Source organism: Bactrocera neohumeralis, chromosome 2, assembly GCF_024586455.1.
Source record: "Bactrocera neohumeralis isolate Rockhampton chromosome 2, APGP_CSIRO_Bneo_wtdbg2-racon-allhic-juicebox.fasta_v2, whole genome shotgun sequence".
NCBI classification, from domain to species: Eukaryota; Metazoa; Arthropoda; class Insecta; order Diptera; family Tephritidae; genus Bactrocera; species Bactrocera neohumeralis.
This window is the reverse complement of record NC_065919.1, coordinates 4,328,075-4,343,001: the sequence shown is the minus strand read 5'-3', so window position 1 is coordinate 4,343,001 and position 14,927 is coordinate 4,328,075. Positions and strand designations below refer to the sequence as shown.

At 39.1% G+C, this 14,927-nt stretch overlaps 2 protein-coding genes across 4 annotated transcripts; one reads left to right on the top strand and one right to left on the bottom strand.

Moving 5' to 3' along the window:
• The first annotated feature begins 205 nt into the window (after positions 1-205).
• Positions 206-5,077, top strand: LOC126752712 (putative fatty acyl-CoA reductase CG5065). Its single transcript, XM_050463693.1, has 8 exons — positions 206-1,484; positions 2,521-2,745; positions 2,810-2,973; positions 3,034-3,192; positions 3,727-4,022; positions 4,087-4,361; positions 4,429-4,639; positions 4,707-5,077. The coding sequence occupies exons 1-8, from the start codon at positions 1,436-1,438 to the stop codon at positions 4,771-4,773; spliced, it is 1,446 nt and encodes a 481-aa protein (XP_050319650.1). The 5' UTR covers positions 206-1,435; the 3' UTR covers positions 4,774-5,077.
• Positions 4,906-14,923, bottom strand: LOC126752692 (cilia- and flagella-associated protein 43). 3 transcript variants are annotated; one of them, XM_050463674.1, is made up of 13 exons: positions 14,856-14,923; positions 12,306-12,574; positions 11,204-11,580; positions 9,934-11,132; positions 8,838-9,654; positions 8,545-8,772; positions 7,530-8,023; positions 6,911-7,469; positions 6,611-6,754; positions 6,391-6,534; positions 6,178-6,314; positions 5,308-5,469; positions 4,906-5,244 (listed from the first exon to the last, which is right to left on the bottom strand). In XM_050463674.1, exons 2-13 carry the CDS (start codon positions 12,526-12,528, stop codon positions 5,088-5,090), a joined length of 4,641 nt encoding a protein of 1,546 aa, XP_050319631.1. In that variant the 5' UTR covers positions 12,529-12,574; positions 14,856-14,923; the 3' UTR covers positions 4,906-5,087. The 3 variants fall into 3 exon arrangements, with proteins under 3 accessions (XP_050319631.1, XP_050319622.1, XP_050319638.1); XM_050463665.1 differs by lacking the exon at positions 14,856-14,923 and adding an exon at positions 12,642-12,827; XM_050463681.1 differs by lacking the exons at positions 4,906-5,244; positions 14,856-14,923 and adding an exon at positions 12,642-12,827 and having other exon boundaries at positions 5,462-5,517.
• Between the last annotated feature and the right edge of the window lie 4 nt (positions 14,924-14,927).

The following is a 14,927-nucleotide window of genomic DNA, read 5'->3' as shown; positions in this document are numbered from 1 at the left end:
TTAGTGACCAATCGACCGGCGCAAAACCTGAAATTGTCTGCTCATCGAAATGTTCTCTTAATAAAACCATTTATTGATGCGATGTGTGGAAAGTGGTGAAGTCTTGTTGAAACCAAATGTCGCCGAGATCAGGAGCTTGAATTTCAGGCATCAAATAGTTGATTCTCGTTGGCATCTTTTTTGAAGAAATACGGACCAATGATTCCACCGTCCCACAAACCACACCAAACCGTTGTGTTTTCTGGATTAAATGACAGCACTTGAATCACTCCAGGTTGCTCTTCCTCCCAAATGCGAAAATATTGCTTGTTTACAGACCCATTGAGTCAGAAATGGGCCTCATCGCTGAACAAAATCTGGCTCGAAAACGTCGGATCTTCTTAGAACTTATCCAGATCCCATAGAGCGAAGGTCCAAGAAAGAGAATGTACAAGAAGTCGTCGTCATCGTCAAATTTTTAAACCTAAATATATTTGAAAAATGGACATCTTGGTCAAATAATTTTTTACAAATCATTGCTTTAGGTAAGGATTAGTCTATGTGGTTGTTGTAGCAGCAGAAAACATATCTAAAGTAATTTCGGGGAATGGTGCAAGTTAACAGTCCTTGAACGAATAATAAACTGGGTCCGTTCCGGTTACTTAGCGCCGACTGTCGTGGAAACGGAGAATTAATCTATCTTCAATTGGGGTTCGTCAGATCAGTGGTCCATGCTGATAAATCAGTCAAGTCAGACTAATTCTTTTTTTTTTTAAGCACCCTTTATGTATATTTACGCATGGCTAACTAAGGCCATTTTCGGCCCGACAGCTTCATGTATTTTTCTCGCCACTGTTACTTAATAGTAAACAATCCGCAAAAACATTAGAAGACAAGCAGGTTATGGGTAAGCGGTAGATTGCATCATTGAAACATTCAGGTGAGCAACAACAATACTTACCCAGGGACATACAGACACAATTTTGGAAAAGCGAGATAAACTAAATGAAAAGAGAGCGTTAGCGCAAGAGAGCGTTATTGCAACAAGCGTTTCCCGCCAAATTTGCAAATGTTGCGAATAACTGTAAAGCAGAAATTTATTAATATCTCAAGCACCACTTTACAATGGTTTATTATGCGTGTGTGTGTGTATGCTGCCACAAATTGTTGCACATAGCCGCATAGAGTCGCTGAAGCAGAGCGTCAATGGAATGCTCACTGGAAAACTTGTTTTCTTAGGATGTTGATGTTGTTTTCGAATATCACCGCTATCAACCATTTACTTTCGCACAACACTTTTCACTTTCATTCGGCTCGGTGGAGTGTTTGCATGGCAGCAACGCGGAAAATCTAAATTTTATTGAAATTACAAAACAAAGCAACAACAACAAAGTAGTTTATGCAATAAATACCTGCATATATGTATAACAGTTTGTAGACGCATTACTGAAGCAGTATGTCCGCACCCGAGGACTTCTACAAGGACGCAGAGATTTTTGTAACGGGTGAGTTGGATGGCGAAAAAACGATTTTGTTTGATCAACTGTAAATCGAAAAGCTTTCCATAAGATTATACAGTTGCAGAGATTTTTCTACGAGAGTAGCTTAATAAGGCCGTGAATATTTGAATGTGAAGTGTGACATTTATAAATCTAAATGCAACACTGCTGTTGTCGTTTGTTAACAAAAACTGTAAAATTTTCACAAAATTTTGACAGCTGAACTCTGTATTGTCTGAAAACCGGCAGTTTCTAGGATTCGAAAGTGCTAATAGATCACGAGTGACTGCAAAATCAGATCTTTTTCTTCTTTACTGACGTAGATATCGCTTACGCGGTTATAGCCGAGTTAACAACAGCGCGCCAGTCGTTTCTACTTTTTATAATCTGGCGCCAATTGAAGATTCCAAGGCAAGCCAGGTCTTTCTAACGGAGGGGAGGTCTTCCTCGTCCTCTGCTTGCACCGGCGGGTACTGCGTCGAATACTTTCAGCGATGGAGTGTTTTCGTTCATTCGGACGACAAGACCTAGTCATCGTAGCCAAAAAATGAGATCGTAAAATCCAAAAAACGAGCAGAAAACGAAATTTTTTCACATGGTTCAGACCGTAAATGATATCGTAAGTAAATCTTAGGTTAATTAACTGAGTGGACAAATTTTAGAGGCAACACATACTCGTTGTTGAAACGTTGAAACATGGAGCCATTATAATACTCAAGAGAAAAGAAAACTTTAAATCGAAGACCTTTATGGGCGAACTTACAACAAATTTACTTTTTTCGACAAAGAGAACGATGGTTCACCATGGAAGCCGATCTCTTCTAAGAATTTCAACAAACCATTTTCTGAATCAAAAGCAAGCCAAGTACATTGAAGTACCTATTTGTTCCATAGATCATACTATTTTCGTAAGCTTTGAGTAGAGTACTGAACACACATATTAAGTTGTTATTAAAGCAGTCGCCCAGTCCTTTATAACTACCCTCGTAGTTGTTTTGCTCGCAAATTTCCATTTCCATTTTTCATTATTTTTTTCACTTAGGCGCCACTGGCTTCGTAGGCAAAACGCTGTTGGAGAAGTTGCTTTGGAGTTTTCCACAAATCGCTCACATCTACATGTTAATACGCGAGAAGAGCGGCCAGACGGTGGCGCAACGTTATCAGGATTTTGTGCAACATAAAATTTTTGAACGCCTGCGCACGCATTATCCGGAGCGGCTGGAAAAACTGGTCTACCTGAAGGGTAACATTGAGTGTGACGATTTCGGTGAGTGGCGCTAGTTAATTAGACGCTTCATACATTACTATTGCTTTTTCCGTTTGTTTTTCAGGTTTAAGTCCCTCGGACCGCCATCGCTTGTGCACGCATGTGCAGATCATTTTCCATAGCGCCGCCACAGTGCGCTTCAACGAGCGCTTGAAAGTCGCCGCACGCGTGAACGCCATCGGCACTTGGCATCTGCTGGAGTTATGCAAGGAAATGCCACAGCTAAAGGTGTGATATATTTTAATGAAGCGTCAAGTTACTAAATCTAATGAGTAATCTTTCTTACAGAGCTTCGTCTACGTCTCGACGGCGTACTGCAATCCGGGACGTAAGTTCGTCGATGAATTGATATATCCCACTTTGCCGCCCGTCAACTGGAAAATGTTTGTTGATTGCACCAACAAAATACCAGATGCTTATTTCAATAGCTTAGCCAACTATATTAAGGTTAGTAACTAACTTTGAGATATTTGCCGGTAAGTTGTTCCGTTTTCAGTTCAATAAGTGTCGGCGGTGGTAATGTAGTGGTTAAGACATGGTTTCGGTCCCAGCTTCTGACCAAAATTAGATACATATGTACTTTTTTACAATCCAGCAGCTTTCGAATATTTTTCAAAATGTGCAGAACGCTCCATTTATCAAGCGATATCAAGCCACGTGAAAGCACAAGTACTGCCCAAGGAGTAAGCACGAATCGTTCGACGATTTTTAAGGTCTTCGAAACCACATTTTAAAGGACTTGATGTTATATAATATTTTGAATTGACTTTAGGCTTTGATATGAAGAAAATACTGGCTGAATTTCATTGACAACTTCGGTAAGAACCAGTTTCTTGCATTGGAAAGTCTTAGTTAGTTTCGAAGAAGCTTTTACCACAAACTTACTATCACTAAAAATTATTTTTATTGTTTAAAATCTAAGAAACAATTTTCCAAGACTTTAACAATACTCCCTTTTTAAATTAACCAACTTTCCCAAAGGGTCCGCATCCGAACACTTACACCTTCACCAAATCGATCGCCGAGCAAATAGTGAATGATTACAAACAGTGTATACCAATTGTAATCGTACGTCCATCGATCGTGACAGCAGCGCATCGTGAACCATATCCCGGCTGGATCGACAACATACAGGGCATCACCGGCATTATGATGGAAATCGGAAAGGGTACAATCAGCAGCATATTAGGTGATAAGGACATCATTTGCGATATAATACCGGTGGACTTTGTGGTCAACACATTAATATTGATGGCACAAAAGGCGACGCTGGGCAGGTTTGCAACATTTCTTTTATGAGTCCATATCATTAAATGTATACCCAAACATTATCTTCGCTAGAGTTTACATTGCCAACGCCACTTCGGGTGTTACGAATCCCATTACATGGGCGCGCCTAGGCTGTCTGACGCTAAAGTGGTCACGCATCTATCCGACCAAGCGTATTTTGATGTATCCATACTTCAAGTACCGAAAAAGTTTCATGTTACACGAAATCGCCGTTATTTTACTACACTATGTGCCCGCTTTATTGATGGATCTGCTGACCTTGTTGCGGCAGAAACGAAAATTTGTTTTGCCGATTGCAAAAAAATTTAGACAAGCTTGCTTGGCTGGTAAGCTCTTTAATATGCAGCATAAAGATATAAAAGATATACAATTTAAGGTTTCTTCCATTGGCAGGTCGCACATTCTCGCTGAATGAGTGGATTTTCAAAAACCAAAGTCGTTACTACTTTCAAGAATTGCTGCAGAGTACAACCGCACAACATTTAACATGGAACTTGGAAGCCCTCGACTATGATAACTATATAAGAGAGTTTGTAATCGGCATACAGAAGTATCTGCATCGTGAGCGCTTTCAGGAGAACGCCAGTAAATGGAAGGTCACACGGTGAGCAGCAGTTTAAGGCGAAAGAAACGAAAGACTTTATTGAAGATGTTTTCTATTTTTTCCACAGCTTATACTGGACCTGGGCGTTTATGCACATATTTATAACTCTATTAGTGGTTTACTGTTTATTTTAGAATAAGCTGCTAAGTAATAGAAAGTTTTTTTTTGTTATGACATAACGAATATATTGTAAATCAAAAATTTAAAAGATACATAAACATATGTATATATATTATGTACATAAATTATGTATATAATGAAACCAGTAATGAGAGAATGCAATAATTGCTCTACATCAGCTATTTTTCCGACATCAATGTTCGTACTCGCTCAGAGCGTCGCTAAACTGACGTCACACAAAATGCCACCATCTTGTATTCCCCGGCATAAACAAATAACAATTATTATAAAATAAACATAAATTTTCGGTTAAAATGAGGAACTTGTATTAATTCATTGGCTGTCCACAATCATCGGGTGGTGGTCCCAAGGTAGGGAATGTGCGCAAACGTTGCAATTCTAAAATCGTCTTCAGCTCCAATATATGCGCATAGTCCTGTCGCACTTCGTTAATCAAGTAGCTGTGCCGTTTCACCTTTTCCATGCTGCAGACAGGGGAAACAGATAAATTGGAAAACACGATTCGCTGGCAGAGAGTAAGGTCTTACCTTTCATTGCGCTCTCTTTGCAGTTTCTCTTCCAAGAGAGTATCCCGATTTGCGGTAAATAGAGCTACATCCACTTTAACCTCATCGATGGATCGATTTAATGCCTGATTTTTGCGTTTTACCTCAACTATTTGATCTTTACATACAACTATTTTCTCATTGCTGGGTTGGAAGAAAAAAGTATGTGTGGAATCATAGAGTATCTTCTATCTACATAAAATTTAGTCAAAAAAGATTAAAGATTCTAAAAAATAAAGTTTGGGAGTATCGAAAATTATTTCTACAGTTCAAAACATTACGAAAATTTTCTGAAAACTAATTGGCATATTATTTAATGTTAGAAATGTTCTCAGAAGTTGAGTATAGACAGCATTGCATTACTTTCGGATTATGGGTTTATGATCGGATGATCTGGGATCACCCATCTAACCCAACCTAACCTATAGCACATTTAGGCTTTAAAATGTATTCGACCGACCAATTATTGGAAGCAATAAACTGAATTTATAACAAATCACTTGACTGTTGAGTAAATAGTTTTTAGAAGTATAAAAATTCGGATCCACACCCGTCTGGTCTACTTGATTGACTTATTGAAAATTAACTTTTTCTCACTGTTTTTATTTTTACACACTCTTAGCTAAGATAAACAATTTATAGTGTAAGCCTTTTTAAAATTCAAGACCAAGAATATTAACTCGCAATTAGGTTCCAACAATTCGTTCCTTCAACACAAAAGAGCTTCAGAACATATTATTTCTTGCATTAAAGCTGATAACTCAAATTCATAGACTGACTCCATCTTACTTCATTAAAGAATTTTTTGATATCTTATTAGCCGTACTTTAAACTTTCGTTAGTCGTACTTACATGCGGTCTAAATTTTTGCGGTATGCCGTCACGCGCTGTTCAATTAACTGATCGATACTGCCTATCCGGGATAATTTTATACGCTCTTCCTTGATTTTCTTCCATTTTCGCAACAATTGTAGAAATTCGGCGGTGACCTTAAGCAATTAATGAAAGTGATATCAAAACACTAACGCGCACCACTAGTCTCTTTACTATTATCGTAACACTTACCTTACACTTCTCGACGACTTCCAACATATACTTGAGATAATCAATATTTGCACGATACATTTTATGCTCCCACTCTTTGTAGAGTACCTGACGACGAAAGACGGCTAAACGTTGCATTGTGCGTAGTTTCTTAGCACCAGCTTTCTATAGAACCATTAAATAAAATAAAACTGTATCTTTAACTAAAATTCTCAACATAACACCTTAGTAGTATACTTACCTTAATTAAACTATTCACATCATTTATATCGTCAATGCTCATTAGAATGCAGTTTTGTAAATTCTTCATGGATCCACCGATGGATGTTTCCACCTGCCCCAAAGGCAACACCAATTCCAGGCGTTGATTTTGTACGATGTTGAACTATAATGCAAATAAATATACATATTATCAGAGGACTAGAGATATTCGAGAACGAATGAGGAGGAAAATTTAGATGCTCGAACCAACCAAGCGAATATCAAGTTATAGTCGCCGCCTCGATTCGGTTTCCACACTTCTCTTACTATTCATACTCACATACTGTCCCGATAGGCGATCCGTTTCCGACATCATCTGCTGTTTCAGACTTCTCAAGTTATTCAAGTCCGTTATGGAATTATTTAATTTGTCCTGTGAATCGGTCAAATGGAAGCCTTGACCCTTAATCTTAAGTTCATTCTCGATTTTCTGTCGTCGCAAGCGTACAAATTGATCCCAATACCTTGGTTCTAGTTGATGTGGCGCATTTTGTATATCGTCTAAATGGTGCAAACTAGTAAAGTACTCCTGCACTTCGACGGGTAAGGGGAACGTGAAACGGCTCTTATGAACCAAACGAGCAGCGACCTCGTGACACACCAAAGCCGCTTGAAATGAACGTTGCTGCATTTTCGGGCGTCGCCTGAAAAGTTTACTCAATTCATGCGAAAAACTCGGTACATTCGCGAGAAAGTTGCCCTTAAATTGTCGTTCAATAGTTTTGTCACGAGCGTTTAAGGTCTCCATATCTTGTTTGATATCAGCGATGGATTTCTCGGAGAATTCAATCAGTTTCACATAACGGTTGGTATATTCATTGGCCTTTTCGGTTTCAACTCTACAATGTTAGTTGGAAGTGATGCATTTTTTGTAGAGTTGAACATAATGAGCTACTAACCTCAAATCTGCAATGGAATTACGTAACGTCACACGCTGATAGAAAGACACCTTCAAACCCAATAAACGCACACGGAAATGTTTCAAAGCAAAATCATATTTCAGCTTAAGTATCGCCATTTGAGCGCAGCGTTCATTAAATTTATGAATATAGTTGATTTTCAACTCGTTCGTCTTGCGCTCGTTCACATTCAATATGCGTAAATATTTATTGCGATCTTCGGTTAATATGCGTAATGTTTCCTCATATATACGCAGTAGTTTCTGGTCCTCCAAGGTGTATTCGTGCGGTTGTCGTTTCGACATGAACTCTGGCTCCGGGGGCGTCTTCTTGATCTCCTCTTCCCACAATTTCTCCAACACGCCATCCATCATGGTATTCAGAGCACGCATCCAAAAATCAATAGACCACAGCAGCATGCGTCCACGTTTCTGATCGCTAACCACCGCTTTTTTGGCGCGTCTATTGATCGCTTTAATCTCAGAGTCATCAACCTACGGGGAGAATCAGATATTGAAAGCTTACGTGGTAAATATATAAACCTTAACCAGGGAAAATCGGATATTGAAGACTTATGTGGTAAATATATAAAGTTTAAAAGCAATTTTGTAGATATTATATATCTAAGTTTATATTATATAAAAAGACTCTTTAACTGCTCGAATGAAACCCAAAGCATGTTGGTCCCACCATTTAGTGGATGACATCAAACCGCATATCTCAAAAGTTAAGAAAACATCGAACGAGAGATTAGATTTCTAAAGACACTTCTGTAATGACACCGTCTGGCACAGCTCTATCAATACTGTTTTAATTATTCACCTGAGTTTTGACACCTCGAGAGCCACTAACTATTTGGTCCCCCATAACTAATTAAACAGTCTAGCTGTCTCTGAAAACTAGCAGCAGATTTCAAAAAGTAACAATATCTCTTTTTAAAATACAACGAAATATTTTTATATTCTAAGAAATTAATACCGAAAGTAGTATCAAGAGTTGATCCTCCTTTTCTTACCGTCATTATACGTTCCAAAACCTCATCGTTCATTAGTACTGGCACCGATAACTGCTGCGGCGTGAATGTTTTCATACCCAATAGTGAGAGCATAATGTTCGTATCGTTATAAATATGGGTCAGCGAGGCATTTGTTTTTATAATACTTTTCATGATCTCTTCTTTGTATAGTTTTTCTTGTTCGAACAATTTATTGTACTCTTCGCGTAACGGCACATCCAAAAGAACCTGAGGAAAGAGTAAGAAAGGATAATATTTGTTGAGAAGAGACCGTACACAGAAAGCCAACTCACCTTGAATTTAATGTCGTGATTGCACATCTGATTCGCCGTAACCCAAGTTATATCCTGCATTTGGAAATCCTCCGACATTAGATGCTCAAAGACATTACCTACAATTTTATACAGTTTGCGTTTCTTCTTCACGACAGCAGTAGGCACTTCAACTTCCGCCTCAGCTTCATCAGCAGGTATGGCAAACACAACACTAGTAGTGCCGACAATTTCTTTTTGCGGCACAATTTCTTCGGTTTCTTCGTCCTCTTCGAGCGGTTCGAAGTCTTGAAAACGATACAAGTCGAAAAAATCCATCATGTCTTTTTGCACCTTACTTAAAGAGTAGTTCTCGAATGCGTTGTTCGCAAAGATTGCACGAACTTTCGTGCTGATCTTCAACGAATTTTGCGCAATCAAATTCATAATCCAATCACGTATGCGACTCTTATCCAGAATGCTATCCATTAGTGAATTGTGTTCGATTTCGCAGACTTTACGCGCCTCCGCATTCAGCTGATTCAACCAGGCGTAGTTAAGGCAAAACTTGCGATAAATACCTTGTGTTTTACCCGTTACTGCGATGTCGTAGTCAATGAGGGCACGCACCTCCTCCTCCAATTGAGCCAGCCGTTGATCAATATTAGCGCGGCGGTCAAAATTTTCTTTCGCAATCACATGCTTAGTAAATGATGCCGTTGAAGGTGTTTCAACCTCACGTTCTAACTCGAGCTCCACTGGTGCCTCGAGTACCTCGGTGTTCTCTCGTAGGTTATCGGCAAGCGGTGGTAGGCGAGAAATCTTTAAACAACCAGATTCTAGTAAAACTGCCAGATATCTGAAAAAGTTATATAAATATATGGCTCAAATTAAAAAAGTTGAAATTGAGGTCTTTAGGTGACTCTGAACTTCATGGAAATCCAAAACATACACACATGAATAGTTACTCAGGCAATATCAAAGAAGGTAGATAATTTTGAAGGGATATGTTCCCTGACAGTTGGTGCTAACACAACATTAAAGATTAGGAGCTTATGAAACTGTGCGACTTTGTTCGGAGGTCAACTAGCAATTTTCAAGTTAAACCTCACATCTTAAATATAGAAATCATACTCACTTGCTATTGTAGATTTCTTTTATGTGCCTTATGAGACGCTGTGAATAGCTTGAATACAGTTTCCGACACACCACATACGGCTTCGAGCTACGCTTATGGTGACGAAAGTGTATCATTAGGGTGCTAACATCATAAGTTATGATGTGATTTGAGCCCGCCACACCAGAGACATATGCCATATGCAACGTATTTAAAGAGCGCATTAAGATCACTTTTTCCATATGCTGTATAAAATAAATATCCAGCGAGAAACTGTCTACCGGCAACGCGATTAGTTCCACATGATCCTTATGAGAGACGTCCAACAACGTGATGCTTCGATATTTCTTCTGTAAGTTATACATACGACGATTGACAACACGCTTGTCCGCGAGCCAAGCAGAAATCCACAATTCATCCGCATACGGAATATCAGTGTCTTTGATTTCGTCTTGCGATAAAAATGACAGGGCATGATCCTGATCGATCAAGAAGAAGTGCAGCATGCGTTTGTGTGAGCGACTGAGTAACGGCACTACGATGAGAAAACGTTCGGACTTAAAATCCACAACCATTTCTTTATACTCGTTCTTCATGGTCTTGATTAGACCGGTTTGGTTTGCTAAATGTGTCTCTGATATGCCACATTTATCGATCTCCATGATGTGTAGAATGGTGGGTGCACGTATTTTCTCGAACGACAAGAAGTACACCTTACCATCTGTGGTGCCGACGGCAGCAAATGGCGAGGAATTGTGCGTGGCAACGCATGAACCGTTCGGTATAGGCAATGATGAATATTTGGTATTGTGGCTTATTTCGAATGCGCACAGCATATTGCCACGTGTGAGTATGAGTAGGTTCTCTTCCTTCAGGCCACGCAATATGGTAAAGTCTTCCACCGTATAGTTCGAGACGGAAAAGTCGATAAGTGTGCTATAGTACTCGCTCGCCTGCAGTTGATACAGTGAGCCCACATCGTCAGTAACGTAAGCTTCGCCGGCGAAGTTCGAAACCATTTTCACAATCGGCACACGAATGTCCTTCAACACCCATTCTACAGTCCAGTTGTTACGTTTAAGAATTATCAATGTCGCACTGTTGGCGTTGGACACTATAAGACCCTGCTTGTGCGGAAATAAACAGTGTGGTTGTGGTTGGTCATGGTGTGAGAATGTGGTGCCCCACTGACGTGACAAGAAGAATTGTGCTACTTCTATCTGTAAATAAAAATAAAAATCGTGTGAGACATCTTGAATGTAACTAGTAAATAATTGCATTTACGACTTACACTGAACACAACACCGAAATCATTCACCACATACATCACATCGTTTTGCGAGCACATAGCGAATTGTGTACTTAACAAATGCGATTTCGGCAACTGGACACGCGATATCTCATGCAGTACCATCGCCTCGGCAGTATAATGCATTTCCCAGAAGACTATCGCTTTTTCGAACTTCGAGAATTGCATGATCATGGGCCAAGTACGGCTGGAGCAGTGCAATGAGTGCACTGAGCATTTAATACCAGTAGCGACCTCGACCAATAAATTACCGGTACGACAATTCCAAATACGGAATGAGTAATCCGGGAAACCACTTAGAGTGATAAGCATATCGTAGTTGGAGAAAAGCATGTCCACATAGCTGACGACGTTGTTACCTAATATTATATTTAAAAAATATATATATTTTAGATATCTTTGTAGGTATTTCAGAAGAGAGCGTAAAAGAAAAATTAAACTATCCACGGAGCTCAGCAAGACACACATAATACTAGGGTTCCTACTGTCTTCAGCTGCGGATATTCTCTTTTCTTAATCCGTCAGAGCTAGGTATATAGATTTATGACTGGAGGATTCATTGAATATTATAAAGATGCTTAGGCTTCTTACGTTTCTAAAAATTTTTTTTTTTATTTTATTTGACAACTATCTTCCAATTAATCAAAAAATGCTGGCATTTATGTACAGCGAAAAATGGGTACAATGGTCTTTTCCGACCATTATTTATACTCTAATTGTGAAATATTAATATTTGGACCGTTTCCCATATCATCTCCCTCCTTCACTCGAGAATCAGCTTTACAAAAAAAGATGCAAAACGACATTTACTTTCGGAATATCGTAAAGAATATTTTGGCACATTCATGCACCAGAAAGGTGAATGAGCCTGATAAAAAGCGCAAACAAGACGAGGCGTTCAAACTCTCGTCGCAGATGGGTTTTAGAGTACAAAACACGCATATCGGATAAAGCTTAGAAATTGTAGACAACTTTGACTAATGGTAGATACAATAGAATCGGCAGGGAAACTCAAATCAAACTCTTCGTTTTAGCGAGGTTAGACGGTTTTCTACCTATATATCCTTAAATACTTCATACGTACAACGTAATTGCAACAGCTTGTGCATATCCGGATAGCGCACAATGTGTATGGTTGGTCGCAAAACAGTCTCTGAATAGGCGAACATCGGCAGCGAGAAGTGTCCAGCGAGATTACGTGCACCCAATCCCACACCTGGATTATCAATGGTGTAGTACAATTTGTTTCGTGTCTTCAAGTCGGTGAAATGTATTGTGTGATCGTGAAGCGCCGCCAAAGCCTCCATGCCGATGCTGATAAGCGAATATGGCGAAGAATAGGTTGCCCATAAGCTGGAAGAAAATGTTATGAGGATTAAGTTGACTAAAAATAGAATCTATCAGTTGTTAGTTAAATTACCAAGATTCCCACGCTTCCGAACTGGACATTGGATTGTGTTTTATTGAAAATTATTTTGTATTTAAGAACACAATTTTTTTTTCTTGATTGAAATATGGAAAATCGTGCTGCTCGCGTTGAGTTACTGAATAAACTAATTGACTTGAAATCGTCTTGAAACAATACAGCGTTGATATGGAAACGAATAATAACTGAGTAAAGAAATTTAAGAAACGTTATTGTTGCCAGGTAATTTCATTTGTTTACCCAGAGATTGGTTATTCGACAGTGATTGCACAAGTGCTTTATTCCTTCGTCGCCAAGATTGTGGCTTCTAATATACTTTTTGAGAGTTTCACATGTTCTAAGTCGCCTTAGGTTAGTTGAAACTTTCTTTTAAGAAGCATCTTTAAATCACAGCTGTCCGAAATTGTCTGCCGATAGATGAAACTATGAGAAAGGTTCCAAAACTTTGATTTTTTTGAGCTGGGTTTCCCGAGTAACTATATCTTATACTTCTATAAAATATTATTTTCAAAAATTTATAGCCAAATATATGCCATATACGATAAGACTATGCACATATGTGGGTTTTTCATTAAAAAAAAAACATAGCCGTTTCCTCGGTCTCCCTCTTTGGTATGATACTCTAGTGTCTCTTCATCAAATACCATCACCAGAGGGTTGGGCACATTGAAATGGTTTATAGCTTTCTCTATATCACCTCTCTATACTTCTATCCGCTTAGAAAGGTTGTTACTTTTAATTTTCTTAATCAGTCTATCTTAAATACTTGTATGATTCCAAGGCAAACAAAACTGCTTTCGGGCCATTTTCCCAATGTCTAGTTAGAATTCATCTGTCAGCTAATTTCTGGTTAAAAATGGTTCGTTACTGAAAGAAGCAGTCTTGGTTAAGTTAATTAGAACTTACCTGACAGATGGCTACTAACCAGACATTGAGAAAACGAGAACTTCTAAATTATAACTTTCTACCACGACTCGAATATATTATCGTTCATCACTAAAGTCATCAGTTCTTCACTAAATTCTTACATTTCCCTTATTTATTGAGACTAGACAAAGTAGAACTAACGAAGCACTGTTGAATTGAATCACTATCATCAGTTCTGTAAAGAGCTCCTCGCCAAAATATTTTCCTAGCTCAGGTAGCAAACAGCTTAAGTTAACTTAAGTTATCAACAACTTACAGGTTTTGTGCGAGAAGTAATTTCTTCACCGCGACTATACTGCAGAGCGTGCGCGCATCGACTGAATTCGGTATAGCGGATTTTTAACTAATGAACGAGCGGTTGGTCAGTTATTTCCGAGCACCTGGAGAGTCAAGACAAACATTTTTGCTCGACGTGTTTCTGTGAGCAGTGTAAACCGAAAATGCAGCGTACGTTAGAGCGGAGGTACGCAATTACATTCTCGGTAAATCTTGAACAGAAATGTTTGATATGATCAAGCAGGCGTACCCAGATGTTGCTTTAGCAAGAGGTGATGTGTTTCGGAGACTCCAGGCCTTTTTGGAGGGCCGGGAAGAGGTCGCAGATCCAAAGTAAAAACGATGCTCATTGTCTTTTTTTAACATCAAAGGCATCATCCACCATGAATTTTTTCCTCCTGCACAAATCGTCAACGCCAAGTTTTACGTGGTCGCAGCCGATTGGAAGTTGCACCACGACAACACCCCGGCTCATACTGCCATTCTTGTGAACAGCTACCCAACCAAGGCCGGCATCCCAACGCTTCCGCAGCCGCCCTACAGCCCAGATGTGATGCCCCACCCCCCCGAACTTTTTTGGTTCCCTTGCCTGAAAAGGCCCATGAAAGGCAAGCATTTTGAGACGGCATAGGGGATCCAAGCAGCATGCACCTCGGCTCTCAAGGTTAACCCGGAGAATGCCTTCCATGGCGCCTTCAAAGCTTGGAAATCGAGCTGGCAGCGCTGCATCGAAAGGAGCCTATTTTGAAAGGTTTTAAAGAATTGTAAGGATTGGTTAAATAAATTTTTATAAATCGACACAGTTCTATTACTTTCCGGATAAATCTCATATTCGGAATAAGCAGAGATGGGGAATATGATCAAGTTTTTGCAAACAACCAGAAAACATTCAATAACTTAATATGACTTAAGCCTTTTTTCTAAATGTTTTCACTGATATGCATCCATTTAAGAATAATTACCTAAAATAATAATATATGTACTCAGCATAATCTTCATACTCACCAGTTCTTTTTGCGTAGGAGAGGAGTAAACTCATCACTATAAAGTCTCCAAATAATCTACAATTGTACAAAT

Excerpts from the sequence above, each read along its gene's own strand:
- LOC126752712 (XM_050463693.1), top strand. The coding sequence starts at position 1,436 with ATGTCCGCACCCGAGGACTTCTACAAGGACGCAGAGATTTTTGTAACG. Across the intron at positions 2,974-3,033 it reads AGGAAATGCCACAGCTAAAG|AGCTTCGTCTACGTCTCGAC; the intron begins GTGTGATATATT and ends TCTTTCTTACAG. Across the intron at positions 4,023-4,086 it reads CAAAAGGCGACGCTGGGCAG|AGTTTACATTGCCAACGCCA; the intron begins GTTTGCAACATT and ends TATCTTCGCTAG.
- LOC126752692 (XM_050463665.1), bottom strand. The coding sequence starts at position 12,670 with ATGTCCAGTTCGGAAGCGTGGGAATCTTG. Across the intron at positions 11,133-11,203 it reads ATTTCGGTGTTGTGTTCAGT|ATAGAAGTAGCACAATTCTT; the intron begins GTAAGTCGTAAA and ends TTTTATTTACAG. Across the intron at positions 8,773-8,837 it reads ATCACGACATTAAATTCAAG|GTTCTTTTGGATGTGCCGTT; the intron begins GTGAGTTGGCTT and ends CTCTTTCCTCAG.